The following is a 16279-nucleotide window of genomic DNA, read 5'->3' as shown; positions in this document are numbered from 1 at the left end:
ATCTACACGAGTAAACATAATTTTCTACTGTAGATACCACAATGAAAATGAGGTTGCTTCCCTCTCCCCCATCTTCTCAGCACCTGCAAGGTATCAGAATTAAGTCATTATTGTTTATGTGCCTAGACACAGAATTAGGAAGCTATTTTTTTAAGCAAACTGTTCCATAATAATTACCTTACAAAAATGAAAAGGTATCCAGATCCCATGGTATTTATTATAATAAAGACAGACTGTGGATCAGTACTGAATGAAAGACTTTTTTTGTTTGTTTGTTTACTAGCTTAAGCACTTCCATACTCTCCTTCTCCTACAGCATGGCCCCAGTACAACTGCACTGAGTTCAAAATACTTGATGAAAGTTAAAATCTAAACCAACAAACTGCTCAAATACTGCTTCATTAATTTTGCTTTCTTTCCTGATGCAAAGAATGGTACAATACATAATTGATTAAATATATTTCAATATATTTGGTAAGCAGAATTACTGACTGTGCAAGTACTCTAAGCTAGGGCGAAGACATGAATGAAGCCTGTATAGCTGTTAAAAGTGTAACACATTATTGTAAGATGAAAGTTGGACAAAGTGTAAACATTTGCAAAAGCAGTATTCAACAGTACCAGACTTTTTAATGATATTATATTTCACTTTTCCCCAGGGTATCTTTAAGAGCCCTGGAGCATATCCATTTCATACTTGCATTCAACTCTTATCAATAAGTATATTACAGACAAATTGCTTCTGACCAAAAACTAAATACGATTTATATGTGAACATGCTTGTACTACTCCTGTATTAACTCACCAAGAATCAAACAGAGAAAGCTCCCACCTTTGTAATCAAATGGCTGGGCTTCTCAGAGAAGGATTGATAAATCCAACCTAAGTTCTTAGAATATACAGTAGACTTATCAGTCATCATTGCAGTTAGGTCGATATGTACTATAGTTAACATTTTGTTAATTGTCATTTAAAAGCTCACAGCTCTTACAAAACCCATCGATCTTGCCAGGCTTGAGATTGACCACCTAGAATTGTTTTTGGCAGAGAAATACGATTCTGCAACATCTTAGTCTTCAATTAAAACGTTTAAGCAAAACAAACTGAAATAGTGGTTAAAAAAATGTATTTCTGAAGTGGAATTCAAGGCAGAAATGGGATTTATTGGGCCTCTATTAAATCCTAAGTTTATTCCTAAAATAGCACTAGTGAAGTGTACCATGTTAAAAAGACAGCTTCGTAACCAGTTTAAGTTACCTTTCCTCAAATCAAACTCTAGATAGGAATTCAGCATTATAATGATGGAACAGAATTCCCTAAACTAGCAATGCTCTGCTCACATTCACTCCTGTTTTTCCAGTGTTTCAAGCTCTTCTACATAAATACTATTTTATTTAAACATTGAACTGTATCTGCATTTTCTGTTTTTTGTCTACCACAAGCTCAAACTTGCAACAATTCCTCTACCTTCATCTGTACTACTTAAGCAATGTTTTCCATTTAGAGGTCTTGCCCATAAATGCAAGTCAAAACATTCCAACTAAATCAATTCTTAATTTGTTTTATTTAATTGGGTATAAACATTCATGTGAACACTCCTACATAGGTTTACAGCAAACATGCAGATTTAGCTTAATCCTGTATTTCTAAACATCAAATACTCATTCTAGTATCTGAAAGCTGTTTGCAGTTGCCCCAGGTAAGACCAGAGCATCCAAGTGCAATCAGGCCTTAGCTCTGGCTGTTAAAACCCATCCATTCTAGGAGCACAGTCTTGGCTTTGTGTGCAGACACTCTTTAGCAGAACAGGATAATCTTCTGCACTTCCCTCAGCTTGATCTACTTAAAACTACTTATTCGACTTCACGCAGCTGCCTGTCTCTGCTGTGCTCTCCACCCTTAGTATTGCATTTCATATGTAATTCAGTGCCTTATCTTTGTTTCACATCAAATACTTGCCTTGCTTAAACTATATCTTTAGCAATAATATATACCTTATTTAAGACTAAAATATGGTAATTGGAACATTTTTCAATCTTCACACTTATACTAGATGACTTCTGAATGTTTCAACAAAAATTTACACGAATTCACAAACGGACATTAAAGTGCACTAACCTCAATTTAAGCATTGAAAACATTTAATACAAAGACTGCTATTAGACGTTACCTAAAGACACTTATTTTCATGCATTTTTGTTAGTCCTGATCATTTAGATTTTTTCCTGTCTCTTTATTCCCTGCAGAACATATTAATCCTGCTGAAGATAAAAGTTTAGTGAGAACAACTGCTATACTATATTAAATGATCATTATCTACAAAGAACAGTGTAGGAAGGCACAAGATGACAGAAAAGACTTCTAATATTTAATTAAATAAAAGTCTTCTAGTACAGCAAACATTTCAATTGTTGCCACATACTGAACATATATAATAGAACCTGTTACAGAAAAAGCTCTTTGGTGCATTGGCAGAATCACTGATAGCTGTGTTATAGAATAAAAGCTCTTTGAAATTTGTACACAACAAGATACTTGATGATCTTGTGAATGACACTTAAATTAATTACTTGCTGGAAGACTTTTATGCAAATTTACACACATTTATTCAAATCAACGTTCAAAATGTATAGAATAAATTCATAATTTATTCCTGTACCTATATGGCACACAAGAGCAAAACAACAAAAAGCTTTGAACTTGAACATCTCCAGTCCCAATAACACCATTGACAAACGTGTACTTTATTGGCTTTGATTCTGTTAAGTCCTATACATAGTCTAAACTGTAAACACATATAAACTTGTAAGTAAATGAGATAGATGATAGGGTTAGAATGAGATAGATACACCATTGTCTTCTAATTAGGTATACACATTAGATAACAAATAATTGTAAAATACTCTGTTATCAGGCAAGCGTTAACACACGTGATCTTACTTAATACATCGTGTTGCATCGGAGCTCAATCATTTACTAAGTAGAGTACTGTTCTTTATAATGCCTGGCAAACACATTGAATGCAGACTGACAATACTGTTTTACACAGTTACTTCTTTTCATAATAATATCTATTTTAATGGGTTTGTCTCTGAAGCAGTTTGGCAGAATGCCATGTAAAAAAAATAAATTTGTAAGGCCTGCAACCTTATAAAAGATGCATCTGGGAGCAGAAGTAGAATGAGAGAATGGGATTGTCTCTGACATCTGGAGGCTCTTAGGTATCTGCAACCTAAAGGTATGGTGACAGCAACATAGGCTGACTTAACTGCTAGTTTACATGTTTGTGTCAGTCCTCCCCTTGCTCGTTCTAGCTCTGGCAATATTCCAGTTGTCTCTAATTCTTCTTGCTAAACTGATCATTGCTTTGTTGGGAGTAATTTTCTACCAGTTTAGCAGAGTGCAATAACTGTGTGCAGTATCAGAGGAATGTAAGAACAACTGCAAGGGAGAGGATGAAACATGGGGAAAACACACGAGACACTAACTATTAGCAATTTAGCTTGGGTTGCCATAGACTAACTAACTGAAATTATTCCTCATCAAAAATATTTGTTATGAAATTGCAGCTTTTTCACTATCAAAAATACCTTCTATAGAATTGCAGCAAGACAAGCCTGACAGCTGCTTTTAAATTTATGAGGATACGAGGTGGAAATTGGGATATCTAATAAAAGATGATTTCTGACTTACTTTTCTTGTCGCTTGACTTAATAATTAAAATTTCATATGCCATAATCATTTTTACTGATGCCTACTTTCAAAATAGTTTAGATTAAAAAAAAAAAAAGCTTTCTCCACACTGCCTAATGTTTTTGCAATACTATGTGGTAATTATGCCATAAAGGTAAATAAAATTAATATCAGATTGCATTTACAGAAGCTAAGTAACAGAGAGTATTGTCTATGGTTGTTTTTTCCATGTTTATCTTTCTAACAGTATGAGTGAGAACCATTCTACCTTGTTTTATGTTTTGTTTCGAGCAAGTATTCCTGTTAAATGTTGATCCAGATTTGCTACAGGCTTCAGGAGCGGTATCATCTCCAGGAAAAAACGTATCAGCATGTTGCAGAATACAACAGAAAAAAATGGTGTCTGCATTAGCAATTAGTGCAATGAAACAGTAATGGATTTACAGAGTAAAGCAGCTAGACTAGCTGCCCGATGACTAGACCTGATGTATACACTGTACTCATTGCAGGAGTTTAAATTTCCGATCAGTTTCCACCTTTCCCTGTGGACTGTACGTCTATCAGCTGCTAGGTTACACTGGTTGAGCTTCTGGGGTACATCTTCATAATCTTTAATTTTACCTGCAAGGAGTCTAGTTTGCCTGCCCTGTACATGACACGAACCAAAGTATTGTAAGGGTGATTCAGGAGATTCATTTGGAAAAAATACTCCTGATCTGATCTAAAATAATAATACAAATGTACCAAGAGCTACTCTGGCCATCAAAAGAAGTTACTGGGACATGCAGCTACCCAGATTTCTTCTTATACCTGCATATGAGGTTGGTTTCAGGTCATTCTTTCTTGGAAATTAGGTATTCGGATTTACAGTAATTCAGCTTTCAGGTGAGCAGATTCCACAAAGCCCCCTGCATATAATTCTTCTGTTAGAGAAGTTCACAATTCATTACTTCCAACTGATGAGTGCAGAACAGATCGAAGGAAACACTGTTTTCTGAAGTTATGAACTTCATCCATAGCATAAACAAAAGAAATCCTTTAACTAGTTTAAAATACTGACCTTCAGTAACTTGTTATAAAGCAGGGACATCCTGCATCCAACAAAATTTTAAATATAAAAAGTATGTTTAAAAAATTAAAGACAAGGGTTAACATTTGCTTACCATGAAATGAGGTTGTGTTAAAATACGCTTTAGCTCCTTTGCATCATTGTTCTCTGGGTAACATGAAATTTCTTCCAATACCTGCAAAACAAACAGTAAAGATACCCACAGTAACTTTCTTCTAAAGGAAGCTATTAATCAATCAAATGAAACCCCTCACTGGTCAGTCAGTGTATCTCCTAAAGACTATATAAAAGAACATTCTTGACAGAAAAGTGTGTAGGAGACTATCACCCCAATCCAAGAGGATAAAACACCTCATTTCAATTTTCTTACTTTCTGTGACAGTAAAGAAGACATCTGATGGAAACAGTTGCTCTTTTTTCAATTGTTTCAATTTTTCAATTTTTTTCAATTGTTTCAATTTCAATATTCCTGTAACAGCTAAATATGGAGACAGAAGTAAAGCACCAACCTATAGGTCACATACACCACCACCACCAATTGCTACTTTCACACATGATCTCAGCTTATTAAAACAACCACTTTAAAAGCAGAATTAAAAATACTCATAAAATGTTCTCTCCACAAATTACATTTTTAAAGACATGACATGCAGGTAGTCCATCTGCTATCCCACCTACAAGCTCCAGTTTTTATAAAATCTGGGCCATACTTCAGCTTATCAAGGAGGAAGAAGCAAATTTTAACTCATTTGCCTGCAGCCTGGCAATTTCACCTTTATTTTCAACATATAACTGCTTGGACAAAGAAAGCAGAGTTTTCTGCTTTGGGAAACAACTCCCAGGATTAGCTGCTAGAAAATTCTGCAGAACAGAACTTTGGGGTTTCCATCAGTATGACTTCAGCTATTAGACAGTGTTTTGAAGTCTTTCTGTACATTCTATTATAATAACACTGTAAACAGTTTTTTTCTGTGACTTTACTCCCAACAACTGATAATATATAAAACAACTATTTTTTTTAACTACTTGCAATAAATAAACAAAACACTATATGTCAGGTATAACAAATAGGAAAATCTGTGGTCTATATATGTTTTGTAACAATGGGCCAACTTTACTGCATCTCTAGGTTTGCTCTTCTTGTAACTGATACTTTTTTTCCAATTTATATAGCTGATACTAAGAAATATATATGTTTTGTGCAGAACTCATATAAACATCAAACTTTTGCTGCAGAGAATTATACTGAACATAACAGATACTGCATTTACCCAACATGAGTATTGCTTTTAATACTGCTATTGCTGCCACAAATGTTAAATGATGAAACCGAGTAATACGTGTGTGTATAAATATCTAAATATATAATTCTTACAGACACAATGGAATTCTACAAGTTTATGCAACATGTTATGTAACTTAAGTAAACAATGGTAGAATTCCAGAAATAACTCAGATTATGAGCCAGAATACATATCAGTACGTTAATGAAGACAGAAACATTCCATTTTAAATGATTTAAAGAATAAAACTTTCTAAGTCAAAAACATATTTTAAAGCCATTACCTCTTTGGCTCTCTGTACAGCATCACTTGGAGGATTCCTGATTTGTGGTGAAGATTTTGTATTTATTTTGTCATAAAGCTGAAATAACAAGAAAACAAACTATTGAAATCATATGCTACTTTATATAAAGTAATGATGAATCCTAACAATATCCGGCTTATGTTACCGTGATGAAGATGACAGTTGAAACTATCCCACAGATGTTTTATATACAAGATCTAGCAGCTTGGGGTTTTGGCTTTTCATTTTTAAACATTTCCTCATTTGAAAAGTGCCATACATCCAGAGTTTATAGGATGACATGGGAAAGTTCAAGAGGTTAAGGGATTCTGCAAACCTCCCATGCTTTTCCAGCAGATTTACAGAAACTATATTCTACCAGAAGTGATCCTATGAATCTTGAATAAATACTACAGATCATACATTCCGCTATAAATTAAATCAAATTAAACTGCATATTCCACTTCTCTCAATAATTCAAACATCAAACCCTCCAAAATGTAGCTTAAATGAAGCTCAAAATATGGGAAAATGCTACGGAAGGCAGAAATTTACAAAAGCCTAAGTCTTTGAAAAAGAGAAGAAGAAACTATTCCAAGAAAAAGTGTTCACAATAAAGAGTACCCTTATTCTATCAGGATTTTCTATTGGACAGAAGAATGCTGATTTATTTAAATAGGTAATCACAAAGCTCCCAGGTTATTTTATTATTAGTAGTAGTGTTTAGAGAGAAAGAATCATATGATACAAAACACATCAGCTGTCCTCAATTTCAAATTAGAGACAGATGGTATAGGATCTCTTTCATACAAACGTAACAGTGTGCATGTTTTAAAGGAATATATGTACACTTAAGAATAAACAGGCACTGTAATAAGCACTATTTTCAAATAAAAAACTTTTGGCTTACATTTCAAACAATATAAAGATGGTCACCTCTGTGACCTATTTATGTCAGACCACTTCTTTGAAATATAAGACAGAAGATATAACTATTTTTAGGATATTAGAGAAACTTCTTTCACAGTGAGGTGGTGAAACACTGGGACAAGTTGCCCAGGGAAGCTGTGGAACCTCTTATCCTTGGAAATACTCAAAATTCAGCTGCAAAAGGCCCTGAGTAACCTGACCTTACAATGAGATTAGTCTTGCTGAAGGCAGGGGACAGGACAGGACAACCCTGGTCTCCCATGGTCCCTACTAACATTTCTCTATGAGTCTAAACAAACACTACACATAATTCTGCAGCTATCTTCAAAGGACAGTACTCAAATACAAAAAATCATGGATGGAAACAAACGTTCAATATACACAAACAATCTAACACCTTCATAAAATCAAAACACTGTAAAGGATAAGTTGATAAGATCCCCAACATTTAGGGTGCTCAACAACGAGTTCTCAAAAGCTTTCCTCTGAGAACTTACAGCCCCGTTGTTTGGCAGACACCAGGCCTTCAATGGTCGAAATTGTCAAGCTACAGAAGTCCCTTCGTGTGCCTCTGTCACATGAAATACCATTAAGTTTTAGAAGAGAGATAAACCGCAAGGCATACACAGCCCAGTATCATCATCCAACAACTTTGCCTTCTGCTGCCAAAGTACTGCTGTACTCAACAGCCTTCATTGACCACTGCTGAAGTTCTTAAAAGTAAAGCTTTCTGCTAGCTTATAGTTCAGGAGATAACCTCTTCCTAAATAAGTAAACAAAACCCACCAAAACTCCAGTAACCCCAATTTAATAAGTTTCATGTTCATACACCTGTTAAGAAACTGCATCAAATTTCAATTGTATGAACTGTGTACTGTGTAAAGTGCAGGAGAAGCTGTTGAAAATGCATGATACACAGCATTATTATTAATTATACACAGCAATTATTATTGACTGCACTTTTCTAAGTTACACATGCATCTTAAGATTACTGAAATTACAGAAAAGTTAGCATGAAAATAGAAACACATATACGGCAATACCCCATGAACAACTCATCTTGTCCAGGTTCATGTCTTTATGCATTTCTAATGCATCCTTATGAGAATTTAAAATAATACATACAAGACTGTATCAAAAGTAAAATTTTAACTGTTCACAGTCACAGTAAAAATGAGAACATGTAACCAAGATATATATCTTTTAAAGCATGTGAAGTCCAAAAACTGCAAAAGGATGTTAGCTTGTTTAGCAATAAACCTACAAGAGAGTATTTACTTTGCTGCTTCTGATTGTTCCATTGTCACTCGTTGGGACAAAATCTGTTCTATAGTGGGTGTTGTCAAAACAGAGGATATAAGTTTGCAAAATATAAATCATTCAGTTTCAAACAAAGGGGAAGAGGGCTCAAAACTTTAGACAGTCAACCTTTTCAGGTTTTCCCTATGGTCAGAGACAAGCTTTGCTGGAAGGCAATTCAAAATTTTATCAATGATATTGAAAGGACTGTATTAAAACTATATATACATGAAAGGCTGGGCACATTGTTGAATGTGATCAATGAATATATTTCACAGTGTTCTGTGAAAAAAATAATACATTATGAAGCATCTTGAATCTACAAAGTCTCCTTTTCTTTAGGAGAAAAGGGACTTTTAGAGACTAAGGCACAAAAGCATCCTTTCACATGCTACAAGTATTGGAAGTCACAACTGAGATTAACACAGCTCTTAGAAATAATCTAATACCAGCAAAATTCCATACTTAAAATGTAGATTATGTTTAACACTCTTGATATAGTTTATTTTCACTTGTAATTCCTTTTTGATTCATTCGTACTTTTGCTTTCTAGCTCTAGCTGATTATCATATTTGGTTCACTCCATTTCTTCCAGTATTTCCAATACCAAAAATAACAGAAAGCTCAATGAAAATCTTCAGAAAAAATTAACCTTAACCGCTCCCATCTGTTATAGCAACTTAGAGGACAAAAAAGAGGCAAAATTAACTCAGTAAAGTTGTACTTTTCCTCTTTACTATTTTATTACTCCCTAAATGTTAAGTATTCAGTACTCTTTTACAAAACATAATGTATGGCATTAAACAGAAAACGAACAACATAATTGTAAAATGTCACAGAAAATGTAACCTTTGGAATTTCTAGGCTTTTGAATACTTGGCCTCTCAGTCTGACTCCTCAACACAAGTTTTCTGCATTTGCTACCCAGAAAATTATCAAAATTAAGAGCTTGCTCTAGAAGAGCTTAACAGTCACAACCGATATATTAATGAATCTTGATATAAAAACATAAATTGATATTATAGTTAATTAACAGAACAGAACTGCTTCTTAAAAAGACAAGCTTTACTTTAAACTTTGCATGCTAGAACACAAATGCTATGCATACCCACAACCAGTCAAGCAGTGACACTATCAGTTCACCAGCTTTCTTCGTATGAGTTGAGACATTTTGTCTTCTGTCTGTAGAAGGGGAGTTCGTTTCTTCTGATGCTTAAAAGCAGACAGCGCAGAAGCCTAATCCACAATCAGGCAGGCGAGACAAAACAACAAACTTTTCTCTTCTGACTGTTTTTTCAGACATGGAAAAATTCCATTTTAACCCTTTCCTGTAACAGGAGTCAGAATACTGTCCAAACATAATCCCTGTTTAATGTCACACTCAAAATTTTAGGTATATCACAAGTAGCAGAAATTTAGCCTCACTATCCAATATAATCTTGAATGCAATCAAAGTTAGACCACGCAGTGAAATCAGTAAGTATTTATTTTATCGATCCAGAATCTGGAAGTTTCTGTGATGCAAAGGAGAAAGTTTTGTCAAAACAAAAGCTACTGAACTGCTAGAGCATAAAAAAATACGATCTTTCACTACTAATACACATTTTGTGAGGAGTCATGTTATAACTCAGATGGACAAAGACTGGGCTGCCAACCTTTAATATTAAATCTCTGAACTGAAACAACTAAAAATAGTTATTAAAATGTCCCTGCATATGTGCTGCTATACTCATATGCTGAAGAGTAGCACTTGGCACTTGTAGTGACACTCAACATAACTCCAGGTGCTTCACAGAACATTATGAACTCAAGACACATTTAAGAGAGATGCTTAGGGTCATGAGGCTAGGTACTGAAAATTTCAGAAAGAAAACATGGCTTTCCAAACTCCAGGAAAAAATTCCAAGTACAAGGTCACACTGGTTCCTCCTTTTCAATCCTCATCACAAACAGTTGTGAATTTCTTTCTCTTCTACCATTGAATCAAAGTGTAAGTGATGAAAACAGCCTCCTAAATAACCAAACATGTCCTTTTCTTCAACAGAGCAGCACTATGAAGGTCTCAAGTTGTGCCAGTGGAGGTTTAGTTTGAACATTGGGAAGAATTTCTTCACGTAAAGGGTAGTCCAGCATTGGAATGGGCTTCCCAGAGAAGTGGTGGAGTCACCATCCCTGGAGGTATTTAAGAGACATCTGGACATGGCACCATGGTTTACTGACTCACTAGGTCATGTTGATAGTTGGATTTGATGATCTTGATGGTCTTTTCCAACCTAGATGACTCTATGGTACTATGATTTGATGTTTCCTTTCTGAACAATGTAGTCATATGCAACACGGTGATATTAAAGGAATGTTTTCCATCATTTTTAGTTTTATGTACTATCCAAGAATTCTTTGGTGGAGGTGCTGCCCCTTGTACAGCAAGGCTTACTAACAAGCACCCTTGCTGCTCTTTGCTACCTTTTGGAGATCCCTGCAGTGGCACTCCATTTACCCCAGAGGTTTCATGGACTGCAGGTCTGAAAGAAATCTGTGACCTACTGAATGAAGCAAGCAGTAATATCAAGTAAATGCTAACATGTCAAATTCCCAGTTACATAATGGATAGATCGCTTTATTCTTTCCTCTTTTAGTTCTGTTTCAGCATCTCCTTTTCCATGCAAAATGTCATAAGCTCCCAATGGAAGTCTGCTTCCTTGTGATTCCAGACCCTCACAGAAACATTTCCTGGAAGGTAACAAATCCCACTGGCAAACACACTAAATAACAAGGTCACAGTTGGCAGGGCTTTAGCTTTAACTTCTGTTTGAAGGCAGTTTGTTCCTCGTTTTCCACTGTTATGGACTGTGCCTGAAGTTCACTGTGCCTTAACACCAGTGATGTAACATTCATTTCCCAGCACAGTTCTTCAGCACATGTTACAGCCCCATCCTGTATGAATGTCCAAAGCACATTTGACTATGTGACTGCTAGAGCATTACAAGTTACAGCCCCACATAGCTTTGAACTTTTATCCCTGTGATACACTTACTGTAAAACAGGAGTACAATCAACCTTTGTATTCAAACAACTTACACAGTGAAATGCAGTGCTGTAAAACAGTGACCAAAAGTACTTGAACAAAGCAGAGTACTGGCTGAAATGAAGGTTTCCTAACACAGCATCCACAGAACAAGCCAGTTTGAAGCAGTCCATGAATTTTGTCCAGACAGAAAGGCTGGCTTCTGCACATGTCACGCCACAGACCTGACAGGTGCTCTCATTGCAGCTTGGAATTTGAGGCACTCACGCTTCTACTAACACTGACGGAAATCATGCCAATTGGAAATATTCAATTTCTTTCTACATATTCACATTAATGCAACACAAATTATCTTTTACACAATGCTACTTTTAGAACAGAGTTACAGTTGCTGCTACCTGTGTCAAAATTAACATAAAAGCAGATTTTCTTATAACTTTACCTACAATAACAGGTAAGAGAAAACAGTGCCATGTAAACTCAATCAACCACATGCAATTTCAACTTCTACTCTGAGGGATCACTCCACATTTGGACTTCTTCACCTGTTTTATTCTAAATCAAGAACTTAACTTTTGAGGGGAGGAGATGGGAGAGGACACAACTGAACTCAGCAAAACACGTCTCTCTGCATATTATTTTGATTCCCACTGCAGACAACTGGCAAACATCCTTTACAGAGTCAAAATGACAAATTTCATTATATAACGTACACAAAAACTGAAATTCTGACCATGCAAACTTGACAGTAATGAAGCTAAATGCCAATTGGAAAACATTTAATAAATGTTTACAGCTTGTTAATGATGATATTTCTGAAACATGCAGAGGATACTACATATTTCTTAGTGGTTAATGCCTCACTGTTTGGAGAAGAAGGAAACCTATTAACCCAGTCTATTTCAAGAACTGCTAGAATAAAATTCCTTGACCCTTCAGCGTGCTAGACATGAGAACTGCCTGCCAGATGTGGTCCTACTGAGCTGCCAGAACAGCATCTTGGGAAAGGCCAAATGATCAGGGTTCATTCTGCTGAGGATGAATGTAAAGACAGAAGGCGACAGATATGGTACCTGTCTTAAGGTGGAACCCTGAAATGTTTGTAGGCTTCCTTTCAGAGGGGAAACACATCCTTTAGCCCCTGTGAAGTGCACAGCCAAAGGCCTGTATATCCACTGCCTTTGTAGTAACCCATGGTGTAAAAGGGAACCCAGACAGAAATCCTCATTGCATTCAAAGAGTCTGTCTCCTGGTAGTGACTTGATTACACAACACTTGGAAGGAAAGCATATGGCCTTTGCCAGTGTTGGCAGGAGGCAAAGATCCCAAGTGGCATTACATACATTATCACTCAATATTTTATCATCTCAATCTTGCATTCACATATTTTGTATGCTTGGAAACAATAGGGGAACTAGAAGGTTAGGGTACAGAACATTAAAAAGGTTTTCCATTCTGCTCTGTAAATTAAATGGGGTATCTGTTGTAGCTAAACCTTTTGATCAAAACTTAAAAAAGTGAAAACGTATCCAAGTTTAAATTCTGTCAAGAGGTTACAATCCTCTAGCAAAACTGCAGGCAGTCATGAAGTGTGGAGAAATCACACAAGGTTTGACCTGAAACTGAGCCTATACAAATCAGTGCAGTTCCATACACTAAATCCACTGTGCTTATGTATGTGGGTGTAACTGTTTTTTAACCTGTAATTCTTATACTGCTAGTTTTGACAAGCAGCAATTTTAGCTTTTGAAATGATACAGCAAATACTTACGTGTATCACGTGGTGCATTGCTCTTTACAGACTTTGCAAAACACCAAAGATCTTCACAGTTTTTTCTAAATTAATCTTTGATCTAGTTTTATTTTTAAACTTATAGAGTTGACAGCAGATTCAAAGACATGCTTATGCTTATACTGGCTCAGATCACATGGTCAGGTGTCAAGATGTCCAGTAATATCTGACTTGTAAGATCTATTCCTGTGCAAGGGGATAACTTTTTACTTTCAGCATACATTAGTTAAAAATAAATAAAAAGAAAAATTAGCTCTACCAGAGAACTTACTCCTTTTCAATAGAAACCAGCACAGGCTATTCAATTACTACAGAAATTCAGAGGTAAAAGAGTTAGGAAAGGACTATACTTTTACAAAATAAACTGCAGTGTGTGTGTGTTTTTCCACCCTTTTAATTCGTTCCTTTTGATTTGCTTTACATTCACTGTGACTTTTTTTCTTTCTTTACTTGTGCCACAGAAGCACTGACACTTATCAATTACGTTACTCTTCAAAATCTTCCAAGTCATTACTTCCTTCTATTTAATTTCAGGTGTCCCCAAAATCTGAAGTGTCTTCTTTTTTCCACTGACTACCTTACCTTGTTCATGTACAAGGAATCCAGACTCCAGTATCTAACAGCACTAAATTTCATGATATATTTTATCATTAAGATTAATCCACTGATACAATGAAGTAGGACTCCAGAGCCTAGTAATTTGTCTCATATTTTAAAACAAACTTACATTAATGACTATCACAAAAATTCCACTGACTGTGGAAGCAGCAGTTCTCAAGAATTGACAGCAGATGTAAAAAGATATGACAGACAATACACGCACATAGCTTGCTGACGAGGAAGAGGTTGCAAAATTCCACATCATATGTCATATATGTAGGCCAACATACATTCTTCCAAATTGGAAAGTGTGTTAAACAAAGACAGGGATTGAATAACCTTACATGAATACACGCAACACTTTAAAACCGTAGTGACAAAAACGTTTTAGATTTAAGTAGACTAAGACATACTCCCATCTCCTCATGAGCTCAGTGTAGACATCCAGTGTACTTTTCAATCCTCCTCTCTAGACTACAAGATATCTTCCATATGTCATCTAATCTTTTTCTCTTTCAGGAACTCCCTGCCACAAGTCCCTCTAGCTTTTTGTTTTGTTTTGTTTTTAGTCTCAACTATGTTCCTGAATCACGACCCAGATTTTTCTTTGTTGACATTGTAAACCTTTTAACTTCTTTTGGAAAGATTGAAAGAAACGAACCTAGGATGATGCAACATTTCTGCTTTTACTTAGTACCAAAACTAGCACAGAATATCTGAAAATCAACACAATGAAAGTACCAGCAGTAGTGATGTGAAAGACGTAAGTGGTAATTATGTAGTTTAAAGAAGTATTATATGATGATCCTCCTCCATTATTATTTGGTTTTGAGCATTACTCTTTCAGGTGAATATCAAACAATGTAGAAGATTTCAGTGGAGAGCAACAAAACCAGGAAATTTTAGAAAATATGATTATGAGGACACCAAGCAGCTGATAAAAGTAAACATCAGCATCGTAGAAAACTAATCCCTCAACGCAAGAAGGGCTATAAAAAGACTTGTTACCTGGATCACACCTTGATATTTTCTACAGAATAACCTTTGTCCCCATCTTGCCCCCACTTTCCAATATGGGCAAGTAATCTACAGCATTACCTATAGACTCAGGTTAAGCCTAAATAGGCTTCAATCCCATTTCTGTCAGTTGAACTAACCCTTCAGGGTTCGAACACCATCTTGAAGGAGAGGATATCAATGACCATCAACCTCATTCCAGGGAGGCAAAGAACCCAAATACAACTAGGTAAGGCTACAATGAAGGTCTACAAAGAACATGGCTTCTCACCTGCTACGTGACACTGAGCGTATCTTGCACTGGGAGGTGTGAATGTTGGGGTTACAGCCATTTTTGTTTCTCCCTATCCGTGTAAGTCTTTTGTAATGACATACTGAGAATAAAAATATACTGCAGCAAGCTCATTAGTACAGAGAACAGTCAATGTGCACCAGACAACTACTTGAATTACTGAAGCAGGATGCAGTGAGGCCTGACTGACTTCAAAGACAGAAACATATTTTACTAGGATGTTACTGTACTGCCTTTGGGTATCTAATGTAGTCTAAGTGCAGACAGAAATACCAGTCTGGAGAAAACTCCCAGCACCAACAAACCAGAAGCATTATTGAACGTTTGTGGACCATATCCCAGGCACTGTAGCATCCCTTCCAACTCAACACATTCCTTATTTTTTCCAGTTGTTAGAGTAAGTCCCAAGCTCCTGGAGAAGTAAGATCATCCAAGACTAAGAAGTTTTAACACGAAAAAAAAAAAAAAAGATAGCCCTTATGGTTAAAAATAAATTGAAACTAATTTGAACTACACTCAACATAAAAAGAACTAAAGAAAATGTGGAAAGTCAACCATGAAAATGATCCTCTACATCTTAAAACAGTATTAGTGAAGTTCATTAAATGTTCCACAAGTGTGAAGAACGTGCTTTAGTGTTCTTTGACAGATCAGGGCCCACCACCATAAGAATACATGGTAATCAAAGAATTTTTAGATTCTACATACTAAAAAGTGACTACAGATGTATGCTTTTGCAATAACATAATGTTGATGTGCACAGACACAATGACAAACTATTGACACAGAAGAATTGATATTTGGTCAAGAGGAATGGGCTAAATAATGTTATCCTCATTTAAAGTATGTTTTTTTTAAGCTGTATTTCACTTGATGATTCAACTCATCAGTAGCATGCTTAAAAATATTCAGAAATGACAGAACATTAGTTAGAAAGCAAACAGGCTAACTGCAACAAAACAACTGTTGCAGTGCCATGCAATCCAACCCAGAATT

The 16279-nt window shown here is 35.8% G+C and overlaps 1 protein-coding gene across 7 annotated transcripts in view; it reads right to left on the bottom strand.

Annotated features, from left to right (window-relative positions):
- CASK (calcium/calmodulin dependent serine protein kinase) overlaps window positions 1-16279 on the bottom strand; it is a 220388-nt gene that overhangs the window by 37023 nt on the left and 167086 nt on the right. For all 7 annotated transcript variants that reach the window (XM_080575458.1, XM_080575460.1, XM_080575461.1 and 4 more), the window contains 2 exons: window positions 6329-6406; window positions 4857-4937 (listed from right to left, as the gene is read on the bottom strand). In XM_080575458.1, coding sequence (XP_080431584.1) covers window positions 4857-4937; window positions 6329-6406 — 159 coding nt within the window. The remainder of the gene's footprint in view (window positions 1-4856; window positions 4938-6328; window positions 6407-16279) is intronic.

Source organism: Anser brachyrhynchus, assembly GCF_964034855.1.
Source record: "Anser brachyrhynchus genome assembly, chromosome: 1".
NCBI lineage: Eukaryota > Metazoa > Chordata > Aves > Anseriformes > Anatidae > Anser > Anser brachyrhynchus.
Note: the sequence above shows the minus strand (reverse complement) of the source record. Positions and strands in the feature narration are given on the sequence as shown.